A 15076-nucleotide genomic window follows, 5' to 3' on the forward strand; every position below is an offset into this window, starting at 1 on the left:
TAGGTGATCTTTAGGGTCACTTTCAACCCAAACCATTCTGTGATTCTATGAATTACAACTAAATATTACTTTTATTTTTTCACAAATTATCTATTTTAACACTCCAACTCCTTCCCTCAACCCCAGTATTCAAGATTGAAACCACTCATCACTGGAATGTCTGATGGGTTAATGGGCTCACAATGCAGCATCTGGAGGATAAATTCTAACAAAAACAGTCTAAAGTTCACAAATACCAGCAATTAAGTTACCTTTTCATGTACTTGACAACCAGATCTAACTTTTCCAAGTCTTTTTCTTCTATTAGATCAGTACAGTATTTCACAACCTGTAGAATGTCTTCTTCCATAGGATCTGCAATTAAAAAAAAAAATTAAAAATGAGGTCTTTTCCCTAAGTATACTTAGAATATAATCACAGAATAATGGGAATACAATATAAAGAAATTCTGCAGTGTCAGCATATCAGGGGCCAACCTGACAACTTCTGTACTCTCACACATCTTGACATCAGAAGCTGTGCACATAACAGGACTGCAGGGTCCTGAAATACCTGTCTTGTAGACATCTTTTTTTTCAGTAAGAACAACTGACAGCAAAGCTAGCAGTAACCAAAGGGAAAAGAGACTGGGTTTTAGAATGCAATGATGTTTGAAAGTCTTAGGAGAATAATAATATCCATGGCAGGAAGGTCAAATTTCCCAAGGTTTAAGGAGTTGCTATTTGTTTGGCCTAATTCAGATCACAATTTAGCAAGAGTGTCACAGTTGCACTTGTTTTTTATCTACTGTTCTTCCCAGCATTTATTCTGACAAAACCCCAAACCCTGCACTCCTCTGCCTCTAAGAAGAGATCTTCACAGAAGAAATGAATTGCCTTTCAAGAACTTTCATCTTAGCAGTTGCAATATATTGGAAAAATAGAGGAAACCTCAGCCACAGGTAACACTGAGGCACAGGACAATGGCCAGACACATCCTTGAAGAAGGATCATGTTACTTTTCATGATGTTAAGCAAGAAGAGCTGACAAAGCCATAGAGTAACAACTAACAGAAAGAATCAAGTTCTTCCAAGACTGCCAAGGCAGTGTGATATCAAGAGTACTGTGAAAAATAACCAGCAAAAGGAAGAGAGAAGGAGAAAGGAAGTACAAAAAGCCTTCTCAAAGCAGTTTTCTTTGTGATGCACTGCAATATCACCCAGTGTGACATCCCTCACCTGAGATGGTTGTGATCCACTCTTTCAACAACGTTTTCACATCGTTGAATTCCACAGCTCCAGCCAGGTTGGGGGCCTGTGGCCTGAAGGGGCCCGGCTGCTGCTCCCTCTGCAGAGCTGATGGGCCCGCAGAGCCCGAGGTCGATGGAACTGCTTCAGCCTGTTCCAAACATGGAATTGGATAATGCTCAGGCTGACAAATATGGCAACACCATGTACATACACAGCTAAGTGTCAGTGAAGAATCCAGTAAAGAAAAACAGCTACTGAACATGGTCTAAAGAAGCAGACACAGCTTTACCAAAAGCTGTTTGTGTTAGAAGTACCTGAGCAGCTGCTCCTTCTTGTTTCAAGAAGCCATCTATTAGCTTCTGTGGGCTTCCAGATGTAGCTGGCATGTTTTTTGCAGGACTACCAATAAGTTTGTTTTTCAAAGGACTCTGAATCTTTTTCACAGGACTGACTGCATTTTTTTTCCGTGTTTTTTTCTTATTTTTCATAGTTGCATGCTTCAGGTGTACGAAAGGATTTTTTGACACTGAAAAACACAGGAATAGTCAGTGGTTGATACATTTAAAATGTAATACTTTTCCATTGAAAGGGGGACTCTACCTCCAACAAAAATCTAATGATCACTTGAGAAAAAACAGCCTAGATACAGCAACTTTAATGTACACACCATTTCAAATCTGCAAAGCACTGTTTGACTTTCAGTGTACAGAGGACACTCAGCTATTCATGAGCTTCTTAATGCGAGCATTTCAGTCCTTGAATGCTCACATTAAGCAGCTGGTGAAATCTGATTCTACTGGACAAATTGCCTCACCCCAGTCAGAGCACTGCCCCACCAGTGTTAGCAGCAAGCCAGCAGTGTAAAGGCCCCACAATGCTTTTATCACAGTTCATGAAGGAAATCTCTCTCTCATTCCATCATTCTAACTTATCTGCATTTTGGCAGATTAGTCCACTGGCTATGAAATCAGGGTGTGATTATAATTACAGTGCAGCATTTAACTGGCAATCAGGCCAATAACATTTACAATCTATTGTTATGACAAAGCATGCTCACAGGGAATTAGTCTTATTTCTTTCTACTGATTATAAAAAGGAGACCTGGATGATCAGCTCAGAGTAAACCCAGCTGACTATGAGACACTCAGTGAGATACAGTATATCTTTCTCTAGCTGCCCCAAAACCCTGCCAGTGCTATGGGTTTCAGGGAACCATGAGAATGCTCCCTGAAAAGAGTTTAACTAACTGAAGAAAGTGCAATGCTTTAAAATCACAAGACACATCTAGTTTGGATTCCATTTGGCAAACATATGGATGTGGGGAAGCTTAGTGCCACAGCCCCCATGAATTGAATTAATTACCCATTTGAGTAAAGCTGGGCACCTGTTTGCAAACTGAAACCACAGCTGGTTGTAACTGACAGGCTGCCAAAAATAAATACAGAAATTCAGTTGAACACAGCATCTTCAGAGAAGCTTTGGTTATATTTCCCAGTTTGTTACTTAGGGCTGCATGGCTGTTTAGGTAGCAAGCAACTCCTACACCAGAAGACTATTGCACAACTGCACATTCTCACCTGAAGTGTTAGCAGGCTGCTGCTCTGATTGCTTCTGCCTTTGATCATATGCATCTTTCAGCTCTGCTTGCAACTCAGCAGGTAGTGCAGAAAAAACCTCAGGGTCCACCTGAACAGTAACAAAAGATTCATTTGATTATTTTAGCAGTGAGCAGCACTGTTTGCTTCTTTCTAGGTCACTCACACGAGAAAGGCATTTACATTTCATGCCAAACAAAAATAAAGGAGATATAGCTGAAATACTGTAAAACACATTGCATATTTTCTTTGTAAAAACAACAAAATGTACATTTAATATGACTCTATTTATTAAAATTACTATTATGAGCACACAAAGCATTTACCCATCTACTGATAGCCAGTACAGCTGTGTTAACAGCAGGACTGAGCCTAACCCAGAGAGCACTCTCTTCAAATTTCAAAACACAAACATTGTGACCACCAGATTTTTGTTCCTCCTTTTCTTTTGATACTTCTATTTCCTGCAAGCTGCTATATAACTCAGAATATTCTTGGAAATCATCTCAGTTCTTTAAGGACAGGAAAAGCCAAGTCCAGCTTGAACTAGCACAAAAGGGTTTAATCCCTTTCTCCCACAGTTGTCCACCACTTGCTTGACTGATAAGAGCACAGTCCCTTGAAACTGTCCAGGGACTTGGATTCTAGACAGGAAATAATTTGATGCCAATTGCCAGACACACTCATATAAAGTTTCTTGTATTAGCAGTTATTTTTTTCTCATTGTCTGAAGTAGCACATCAATGACAGACTTATCTTGTATTTGGAGCTTCCCATTACAACTAAACAGTGTTTTCAGCTCATAATCTTCAAGATCTAATTCAAAGCAAAGCCATCATTTAGTGGATTAAATTTGTCAGTGGGAGAGTGCCCTTCATTTCACTGGTAGAATTCAGAGATGAGCAGAAACAACAAAAGTACAACTTCTATTCTAGGAATACAATGAAATTTCCATCATTATCTGAGATACTGTATTTATTACATCTGCAAAGGTATTAAAATTTACCTCTTACTTTCAATAGAGATTTCTTTTTTTTTAAATCAAAACATGTATGCTATGACAGGGAGGTACAGTGTGCTATTCACACACATGATGTCTAAATAATACAGATCATAAACATCAATGTACTCTTACAGGTTAGAATTCATCAGTTTAGCACAATTTTGTTCCTTTTTCAGAACTCCATGAGTAACACAAAATTTTCACCACAGAATATATACTAATTGAAGGAGGAGACAGGAACAGCTCTGACCTCAATTACCATATACATTGTGCAGAACAAAGCACTATAGTGGAATTACATCACAGGTATAAGTTATCTTTTTAAACACAAATTTTACTTCCTAAAATTTTTAAAAAAAGTTTCGTGCTCTCTGGTAAAGCATTCAAGAGTCAAGGATTTGGAATGCTTTGAATTGACACTGTTTTTGTGTATACCACTTAATTATTGCAGCAATAATGCAGTACATGAACTGGATGCATTTTTGTTATTCCCCCATCACTGCTCTCTCAGAGTGTAACATGGAAAAATTCAATTAAAGGAGCCATCAGCTGAATTCACATGAATTGTCCAATATAACTGGAGTTTCAGGTAAGTGCTTGTACAATGTCCTAACATTGTCATACAGGTATCTGAAAGCTTTCACATTATGGAGAACCTTTACAGAGTTATGGGTGACCTCAGCACACAGTTATCAGTATTTCTGATGTGCCTTTATATCAATTTCCTTAGGAGGAATCTGTACCATGTGAAGACACTGTAAGGGTTAAATGAAATTTGCCACCACTAATTAACACCATTATTACAAATGTCACTCATTTCTAGGCATCTGTAATCTTTATGTTCTGCATTCTACACTTCTGCAGGATCCAGGCTACAGAGATACATAGCTATTCTAAATTTTAAGATTACTTCAACAACTGATGGAAAGGAATGCAACCTACCTGGATTCCTTCCACAGGAGAACTTTACCTAACAATGGAAATTTTCCACAAGTTTTCTAATGAATAAATCCCTGTCAGCCAATTAGCTTTGCCCCTGATCATAACACAGCTCACACAAAAGGAATGAAGAGCTGCAAAACAAACCTTATTAAGCTATAAAAAGATGGCAGGGCACAATCTACATCTGATGTAGATAAAGTACTCATTTTGGAGTGGTTGGCAGTATTTCTATACCCAAAACCTATCACTACTCATTTCACTGCTTCATGGGCCACAAAGTAGATTTAAATGTTTGTGTGCAGTCACAGCATATACACTACCACAAAGACTTTAAGAGGAAAAAAATGTGTCAAACTATATTTAGAGTAAGATGGTATTTTTGAATTAAGTTCATGTTTGATTTTAACACAGAAAAAAATCCTCCTGTATTAATGAATGGGGTTTAGCCTTTTTTTTCCCCACCCAGCCTACAGGAAGCTTTTCAACCATAGTATGCTAGGTATTGAACTTGGACCTAACTCAGAAAATGAAAATTGTAAATATTAGTCCTCTTTTTGACAATAAAGAAAGCTGAATGGCTTTCAGAAAAAAAATTTCAGTATGAGCATAAGGCACTCTCAAATACATAGTATGGATATCCTTGACAAATAAATAGCAAGCACTCAATTCTTCCTGAACTACATCTTCAAACAAAAAGGCTGCTCCACTAAGTTGCATTTTTGGATCAAGTAACTGGGTCACAAAATACATAAGTAGATAGAGACAGAAAAACAGTGCAAAAAACTAGCTCAAACCAGGTCCTTTTAAAAAAACTTCCAAAAGTAATGCTGTTTTAAAAAATAACAATCAATTCTTGAATACCTAATTATTAGACAGATAAAGCATAAACAAACTAAAGAGAATTTTTCTAGAAAGCCATATGCAGTTACCATTTCCTCTGAAAAACAGTACTGAGTGGCAAGCCAAGTGTGGAGGGGTGCACTTCATGGCACAGCCTAATTTAACACACATCTTGCTTATGGACAGATGTAACTACAAAATTTCAAACAGCTGGGGCAGAGAGAACTCAGATATTATTTGCACACTAATCCATAGGGGAAACCAAACTTTGCAGTTCGGGAATAAAAACTGACACAACTGTTTCTGAACCAATGAACTTGAATCAAGGTGAGGAAATTTTAGTAAAAGAATAGACTACATATTTTTTAAAATAGCAATTATGCATTAACTATTTAGTGGAATTTCTACATTATTTTCTCTGGTTTTTTTTTGTAGGCTAAGCAACACTATGCATTAGAAACAGCAACAAATCTCTATAAATGTGATTAAGTGGTATTACTTCGTTTGAGAACAGCAAAGGCGCAATGAAACAAAAATAAAAACACTGCTCCATTTTGAATGGTGCAATGCAAGATAATGTATCTCTGGGTAACCCAATCTTTGATTTTTAATTTTTTTTTTTTCTAATTTTTCAACTACATTTTTCAGCAGCTTCTTGGACTGAAGAGCAGACTAACATTAGAAGCATCCTTACTGCTCCCTGCTGCCCTTTCAGGCTCCTATTTTGACAAACATCTTTGTTCTTTTCTCATCCTGGACATGCTATGTATTTAAAAACTATGGAGATATGCACAATCTTTAGCCATGACTGCCCTTCTCTCAGGAATGGGATACAAACAAACACATCTGCAGAAGCAGCTAGCAGAGGCTGGCTGTACCCCATCAGAACAAACACTTAAACAGAGCCTCCTGTGACTTAGCTAAGCAGATTTCAGGACTGCTTCAAAACTTATGGCTCATTATAACTCAGCTGCAATACAGAAAAAAAGCTATTTACAGACTGCATAGCAAAGCAGACCATATATGGGGGGGGCTTGACATTAAACAACAGCAAAAACATAGGCAGACTGATGACTACAATCTTCAGTAAGTATTACCATACAACATTTCTGACAGATGATGTAACATTTAAAAGCAGACTTTTATAAGACATTAAAGGACCATGAAGGATTGATTGTGGCAAGTCACAGGTTCCAGTTAATGCTGTCTCAAGAAAGAGCTTCTAACTTCCTAGAGATGCAAAGTAATTGTTTATCGATGCCATGCAAACATCCTACCTGTGAGAAAGCTGGCAAGGCTATGACATTGATTCCCATATTGGTATTTGGTTCTTGGAGCTCTGGTATTTGTAAAAGCACAGTTCCAACTGGTTGTGACAGAAGTGCAGTGTTGCATCCATTTACTGGCTCTTTTTTGCTCTCTCCACAAGTCTCTCCTTGCTGAATGGTGCATATTTGCTCTACTTGCTCTCGCAGATCAGGTGGCAGAGCTTCTAGCACAGACTTATCTAGCTGCAAGTACATAAAAGCTTTTAGATTTTTCTAAGGAATAGGTAACAGAGCTATTTTAGTCAGAACATTAGTTATACAGTTCCTGAATTTTACAAAACCTGCTATATATTACTCTGTGTATGCAAACATCCTTAGGAACCTGAGAGCTACACACTGAAGGAGTAAAACATCATTTAAGACTAAGCAGCTCAGTAAATAGGAATGCTCAGTTTTATCTTTTCACAAGGATCAGTCTTCTTACCAAAAACCATAGAGAGGGTTTCCTCTCCAGCTACCTAATGACAAAGTAGCCTGAATTCTGAGTGCAAATTATACAGGCAACAGGTTGATATGAATACTAAACTGGTGACCACCACAACAGTAAGCAATTAATTTATTTCTTTATACAGTTCTAGGGTGCATGTCACTGATTTACTTTACTGGTATTATGTATGCTTGCATACTGTCAGACTTGCCAGAGCTGGATGATGGAATAAGCTTTTACTTGCTCTCAGTTATTCACTTGAAACAACTGAGACAGCCCCTCAGTGTCCAGGAGCTGCTGTGTACAATGGCAGCTGCACAAGTCACACTGAATGAACACAGCTGACAAGCAGATGTACACCAACATTATTCTCCCAGGTAAAACTTGAATAAAACTATGTAGAGAAATGCCAACGTTTGCCTCTAAGTTCTGCTGAGTAAGACCTCATAGCTGTGTTAAAATAGTTTATCTTCACCTTTAAAAAGAAAATTTGGAAATTATGGATTTACAGAGAAGAACCACAAATATCTATGAAAATCTACATGGCTTGGTAACTAAGAGGTTTTAATGAAAGCTGTCTGTATTGTTAATCACTTCAGTTACTCTTCCATGCTCTGTATTCACTCATTCCAAATTTGCTGCATATGTAACTCTGTAATAACTTCCTGGGAATCCTGGGTGTAAAATACCCAGGATTGCTGTTACTTTCCTAGTACAGTATACAAACAGCAGTGTGGCACTAACTCTTACCACTCCTTCCCAGCCCTGAATTTTTTATTACATTCCATATTATAATATGGTTAAAAGCAGAAATAAAGATATTGTGCCATAAGGCCACCAAAGCAGGAGCTTTGCTGAACAGCTAGTGTATTTTTCACTTGCCTATACATATTCCTCCTATGGCAGCATCTGAATGTACAGAGCTTCTCATTTGTTCAGTCAAGTTACTTTTAGATCCTGAGCTGGCTTGGATATTGCAGTATAGGAACACATTTCCTGCCAAAAGCATAATTTGCTTCTTAAAATGGGTAAATATTTGAGAAAGCTGTTAAAAAACTACAGAAATGCTTTTACAGATTTAAATGGCAGACATTTAAATGACAGATTTTTACAGAACAGCAAGTAAGTCTGCTTATATCTAAAATACCTGCAGAAATCTGTGCAGCTGTCTCATAGCAGACCCTTCTAACAGAGTCTAGTTGAACAGCATGCGGGGCAGAAATAATGAAGGCTGTCCCTTTGTTAAAACACACCTAAAAAAAATTCCCCAAATCCCACAGAAATATTCTGCTTAAATAAAGACTGTCCTCCTCTCATCTAAATAGTGGTATCCTGTACAAATGTTAATTGTGCATCCTAACTTCAACATTATTTATTTTATTAAGGCAAAATATTTTTGCATCAATAAGAGTTACTTACTGTGCACTATACTTTACTAGAACTCTTTCTATTTAAAAAGAGCTCCTTTTGGGTCTGTCCAAATAAGACAGACAATCCTGAGTTATTACAATATCCTGCAGATGTTTCATATTCTCAGGTTTACCTGGGAAGCAGATGGAACCTCAATACTCAAATTGAGCCTGGATTTTACACTGATAGGAGAATGCACACCATTCCACTTGACAGCAGACTCGGTGTTGTTGGCATTAGAATTGAGACCAGGTGTGACATTGGTACCACGAGATGGAAGGAAAGTGCAAGTTCTTGAATTAGAAGATATTTCAAGGTCCATAGCAGCCACAAATACTATACATATGGAAACAAAATACAGAGTGATCATCTAATAGTTAAAAATACTCTGAAGATTTAAGACACAGTAAAAGGTATTTTCTAGCATTATTTGAAGAGTTCATGCAATATGTAGCACCATCATAACACTTTTTATTTCAAAGTACCTCTATTACTATAAACTAAAAAACTTAACAAAAAAACCCCGATTTGGACTAATCCTATACAAAGTTTTATTAGTAGCATTTTCATTTGCAGCAGCAAACTCCACTCTCAGAAATTTTATGTTGCATAATTTACACTGGTCTAATATTGTGTAAGTATTCCAAAAGGTGATTTATGTGAGGGTCCTTCAGAACTGATCACTATCACACATGCCAAGTGCAAAGCTTACTGACCTTCCTTAGGTTCTTCTTCTGAGTGCTTTTTTGCTTTCTGAACATGAAAAAGATCAATAACTGAATGTGATCCACCAGGTAAATGTCCAGATTGTACTGTTGAGTGAGCTGAAGTTGTTTTACTGATGGGAACTAGCTGCTGTACCTGAATTCCAACCTAAATCCAAAACATAAATGCATTCATTTAATGAAGTTTGAAATAAAGAAAATTATTTTAAAATAATAATAAAATTCCTCTCTTTGGAATTTACTGCCTGTTGTGGGTGGAGGGGGAGGACAAATAAAAATATATTGAAATACACATAAACAGCCACTAAAAACATCCCAAACAAATCCCAGGATTACCCACCATAATCCAACAACTAAGAAATTACAAAGGTACTACCATCTTAACTTCTCTGATATAAAAAAATGCTGTCAACAGGATCATGAAGCAATGTGTTTTTTATGAAATTTCTTAGACATTAACAAATACAGAAATACTGACAAGAATGTGGTTAGTATTAAATCTGGCTACACAGCAATGGTTTTCCCCAAGGACAATCTATACTAAATGCAACACTTCAGTCTACAAATGAGAAAAATCCTATTGTTTCACTTGTAAACATTGTTTTTGCAAAGTCTCAATGGATGAAAGTACTTTGGTAGAAGTAGTCTTTTTTAGATGAGGTGCCCCTCATTTTTCAAGACATCCTAGATTTTCATTTAACTTTTAAATACCAAATCAGTAGTGATTCAAAACATGACTAGTAAGAATGCACTGGTGCAGTGTATGAGTTTATTGCCAATCCTCCATAATTTTAAAGAAGAAAACCTGACACTTAGAAAAAGTCGTATATGGGACTCAGAAAGCATGAAGGAGCCACTGTATGTATTTCCATCAGGTTTTCTTCTATAATTACATAGTAAAGATTTTGTTTATTAATACCTTCTTAGTTTCAATAATGGGATATGACATTTAAATTAAATATTTCCTCAACTCCAAGCCAGGGAGCTGACTTTGCAAGGCAACATTGTGAATCAAAATCCTACTTCTACATCCAAATGATGAATTAATGCAGATTTGTTTTAGAAATCCTCTGTGTTCTATTGTAACAAATGGCTGATGTCAAAATAGCAGCATTGTGGGGGTCACACTGCAATGACAAAACCACTGAGATGAGCAGGAGTTCTAAAATAAGCCATGAATCAAAAGAGCCAGAAAACCACCTTCACACAAAGGCCAAAACATGGGCTGGTAAGTTTTCTTGCTCTAAGACATGCAGTCTAGAATAAAACTCCTTTTATCTCTATCTTGGATTGGCATTACAAACAGTTATATATTAGTTTATATTAGTTACACAATTAATGTATGGCAAAAGTTTACAGAAAATTCCAAGACAAAATAAAACTTACACATGCTGATAAAACTGTAGAAGACACAGTCTTACTTCATCATCTCAGGATGTTTTAAGTTGTGCATTAATTTATACCACCAAAAAAATAATATTTTTACATTTATGGCTTTCCAACCATGTTTTTCAAAGGTTAGAAAACGTAACTGCATACACTAATTTGCATAAGCTTTGTATTACCTACACTTTTGAATCAGTTTGGTTATCATCTACCATGGGGAACTGAAAATCCATGAAAGACAGAAATAGGCTGATAAAGAGAATGAATTTAATTTTTCCCATGAACTCACCCCTCGCATATCGGATATGTTCAGTTTCATTGTGTGAAACATGTTCAGAGTTTCCTTCCCAATTACTTTTGCACTGTCTGTTGCATGGTCTAGAGTCACAGTCCTAAAAAGAATAAACAAGTATGGTTAAAAGGAAACTGTTTCACAAATCCTGAAGACAAAAATTCTATATTTATTCCAGAGAGGACCTGAAAGGAAAACAGATCATAATTTTTTGGCATATATAAACTGAACATGTTTTATTTGTTCAGTGTGTTCTTTTTAAAGATAGTTAAAACTAAGCTTAATCTACAGCAAAAGTAAGAAAAGCAGAATACTCATTAACTGAACATCCTCAGTGCACATTAAAAGGTCAAATTAAATGTACATATATATATATATACATATGCAATCAATTGAAGCCAGACAAAGTTTCACAAGAAGTTTACAGTTTGCACAAAAACACACTCCTGGATTTTTGTCTTTCACTCAAGCTTGGTTCACAAAGTTTACTCATTATTATTTCAGTTGCCAATTGTCTACAGCAAGAGTTTCAAAAGGAACTCAGAGGGGAAGCAGATGTAGGCATGTGCATGTGGATTACAACAAGCAACAAGGAATTCAAATTAATGGCAATTAAGTTTAAAAAGCATTCCAAATTATCTTAAGCTATGGGCAATTTTTTGCAACAAGACTCACAAAACAATCTGGCTGTGAGTTTTACAGATTACCACTTGAGAGTATGGCAGGGCAGCAGCAGTGCTTGGATAGCTCTGGATTCTCCAATGGCCTAACCTTTGACAAAATTTCAAGTGGCTCATGAAATGCATGTGAGTGATGTAAAGTCTTCTCACTGAAATAACTGACACAGTTTTAGCTCTGACAGAGTGGGTGAAATGAAAATGAAAATGAAGTTTGGTGTTTTGACAGGGTGCCATCCTGACAACCTACTAAACACTTTGATGGTGTTACTCTGCTTTTGAATCTGTCAGAAATCACCATGAACAGCCAAGTGCTCAGACTGTGAACAATATGAAGATCTCCTTAAGCTTTACATGTTAGTATTCTCAAGAAAAAGGAGATCAATGTCACTAAAGGTACACAACACTTCAGAAAAATATTTTAAAAAGGTCTGTGCTGAACTATCATGACTGGGTTTCAGAGATGCAGTAAAAATACCATTTAATCTCAAAAGCTGAGTTTGATTTTAAGTGTGTCTGCAAGTCTGAATCCTTTGTAGTACTATGGTTATCATCCTAGGGGATCTTGACCTGTAGGATGAGAAAGCATAGCAAGCCATTCAACTGTGAGGTAAAGGAGCAAGAAATGAGTCATGAGCTATAGCTACAGAAAAAATCTAAAACTGAAGAGAAACTGGTCACTTGGGGGAGCACCACACTGAGATTCTAATCTATTTGCTTGGATTGAACTTTTGGAGTTCACCCTTCCACTGCTATAAAGCTTTTTACTGGGCTGAATAAAAACACTCTAACAAAGACAAAAATACACCACCTACAGCATAACTGGGATTGACTGGGGTTGACAAGGTCACTGGAAAGCCAGAAGCAGAAAAAGAGACACCACCAAACAAAACCCTGGCACCTGAACCACTTTAGCAATGTGGGAACAATTTTTCCATTCTTGGATGCCCCCTGACCTTACTGAAGACTTCATGAATTAGGGAAATTTCAGGGCATCTGTACATTACTATGCCTGACCACAGAAAAGGGGTCCAAAGCACTGATATGTTCACAAAAAAGCATTCTGACAATAGTTAAAATATGGGAGGAATAAAGCTCTATCTCAATGCACACTCGATGCTAAGATATGTTCTTAGGCTGTTAAGAATAAATCTTCAGGTCAAAGAATTCAGGATAGCCAGAAGACAAGAATACAGACTGAGGGATTTTCTTCTTGGTATATATATCAATTCTAGAAAGTGATGAGCTTCTTACAGTGAAACATGAATTTTGTCATTTCAGCTTTTATTAGTGCTGAATTCTATGTAACAAGATCACAAGCATGGCAGGCTCTATGCATGCAAGTCTTACTACTGAACTCTAACCCTGAAAGAACTCCTGGGCACGTGGGTGGTGTTATGCAGGGCCAGCACCTGGACTTGATCCCTGTGGGTCCTTTCCAACTCAGCATATTCTCTCATCTGTGAACTCCAGCACCTCTTTTGTTACCAGCAACACTCACCAAATGACCCTCCAGTTCAGGAGGGATTCCTCCAGTTCAGGAGGGATTGGTCTGTTACAAACACCTAAGATGGAAGGAAAAGTAGAAAGACCTCTCGTCTCTCAAAAGCCAGGATCATCCTGTACTGAAGAACAACTGCTTTGATATAGAAGTGCCTGAAGATTATATCCCTGTGTTTTTAGCATGCAAGTACATAAATAATATTTAGATTAATATTAATCCAGTTTATCAATAAGGAACAAAGAATTGGAGTAACAAAGTAATAGGAGGCTGGTTACTGAAAGAAATCAATGCTGCTGCATGTGTGTCACAGTGCAAAACATAAATATGTCTTCTTCAAATACTCTAAGAGAACTCTCATCTCCAATACTGAGCAAGCTGGAGAAAGGTACACCAACAATACATAAGCATATATGTATTACTAATAACCACCACAAATGTACACATCAAATGTACAACCCAAACACAGAAGAGTTTTGATAATAATACTCTACTTATTTTGGTGCAAGTTTTATACATAGACAAAGAAGTACCAGGCACTTGGAAATTTCCGTCTTGTCTTCCTATAAACTTTAGATCCTGCAGAAGTGTGCTCATGCCTAGTACTTACCTGGCAATATTATCACAGATTCCATGTCCTCCATACTTTGCAGGCTCTACAGGTGCTCCAGCCTTTCTGACCATAATTTTAAGGGTCAATCGTTTGCCCTTCATACCAGCAGCTTCAAGTCTACGCTGGATTTCTTCTGAGAGGCTCAGAAGGAAAGCTTCTGCTTCCTTAGGCTGAAGGGGAAAAACAACCTGTTTAGATAATTACTACTTTTCAAATACTGGAAGTAAACCATTAAGTGTTAACACAATCCAGATTGTGCAAACTGAAAAGAGCAAGCTGACTCACAAGCAATTGTCTCATTTAACTTCAAGTGGTTTGTTTTCACTGTAGGTCACTTAATTTAGGCAAAATGGTAGATTCCTGTCCTAATGTTGAAAAAAGTCTTTTAAAAATGTATGTAGAAACCCCAACACAGAATTTCAAGTCTAAGCACAAACCTAGAACATGAAGAGCACAGGACTTAAAATCTTTTTCACCATGAGGAAAGTCAAGCAGTGGAACATGTTGCTTAGGGAAGTTTGCAGTCTTCATTCTTGGAGATTTCTGATGCCAGACTGGATAAAGTGCTGAGCAACTGATCTGATTTATTAGCTTCCCCTGCCTTGAGCAAAGGTCTGGACTACACAACACTGTCAAACTTCTCTCAAACTCCTTTTTCTCCCTATCATTTCTATAAATACTTAAGTGCTGAGTAACAATTTTGTTAATAACGCCCTCCCCCCCCCAAATAAAAAGTAATTGCAAAAAAATCTCATAGAAATTTTGCACGGGAGCAGCTGGTGATAGTTTCAGGCACTGGCATCTTCGAATAATCAGCATTTAAATGAAAGAGAATGCTAGGTGCTGACAAACCTACTGCAGTTCTCTTTTTCTGTACCAGACTTGTATAACGAATGCAGAATAGCCAGCTAATTTTGAGCAAGCTTCTTTTCAGTCCAATACTTTTGCAGTCTCTCCTCCCATTTTATCGTTTGGTCTCCTACTTCTTCATTTTCCTCATTTCTATTTCGTGGCTAAGATGGTGCTCTAACAGATCAAAGTGTAAGTGAAAATAATCAGAATATGAGAAGATTGTTCTACAGCTGAAAGAAGTCACTGGAAAAAAGAA

General features: G+C 37.2%; 1 protein-coding gene across 3 annotated transcripts in view; it reads right to left on the reverse strand.

Moving 5' to 3' along the window:
- REV1 (REV1 DNA directed polymerase) overlaps positions 1-15076 on the reverse strand; it is a 54374-nt gene that overhangs the window by 1447 nt on the left and 37851 nt on the right. For all 3 annotated transcript variants that reach the window (XM_054272308.1, XM_054272309.1, XM_054272310.1), the window contains 9 exons: positions 13966-14138; positions 11175-11277; positions 9491-9647; positions 8908-9110; positions 6887-7120; positions 2807-2915; positions 1544-1755; positions 1218-1377; positions 252-354 (listed from right to left, as the gene is read on the reverse strand). In XM_054272308.1, coding sequence (XP_054128283.1) covers positions 252-354; positions 1218-1377; positions 1544-1755; positions 2807-2915; positions 6887-7120; positions 8908-9110; positions 9491-9647; positions 11175-11277; positions 13966-14138 — 1454 coding nt within the window. The remainder of the gene's footprint in view (positions 1-251; positions 355-1217; positions 1378-1543; positions 1756-2806; positions 2916-6886; positions 7121-8907; positions 9111-9490; positions 9648-11174; positions 11278-13965; positions 14139-15076) is intronic.

This window comes from Melozone crissalis, unplaced genomic scaffold (genome assembly GCF_028551555.1).
Source record: "Melozone crissalis strain CALT ecotype California unplaced genomic scaffold, PUWL_Pcris_2 ptg000013l_1, whole genome shotgun sequence".
NCBI lineage: Eukaryota > Metazoa > Chordata > Aves > Passeriformes > Passerellidae > Melozone > Melozone crissalis.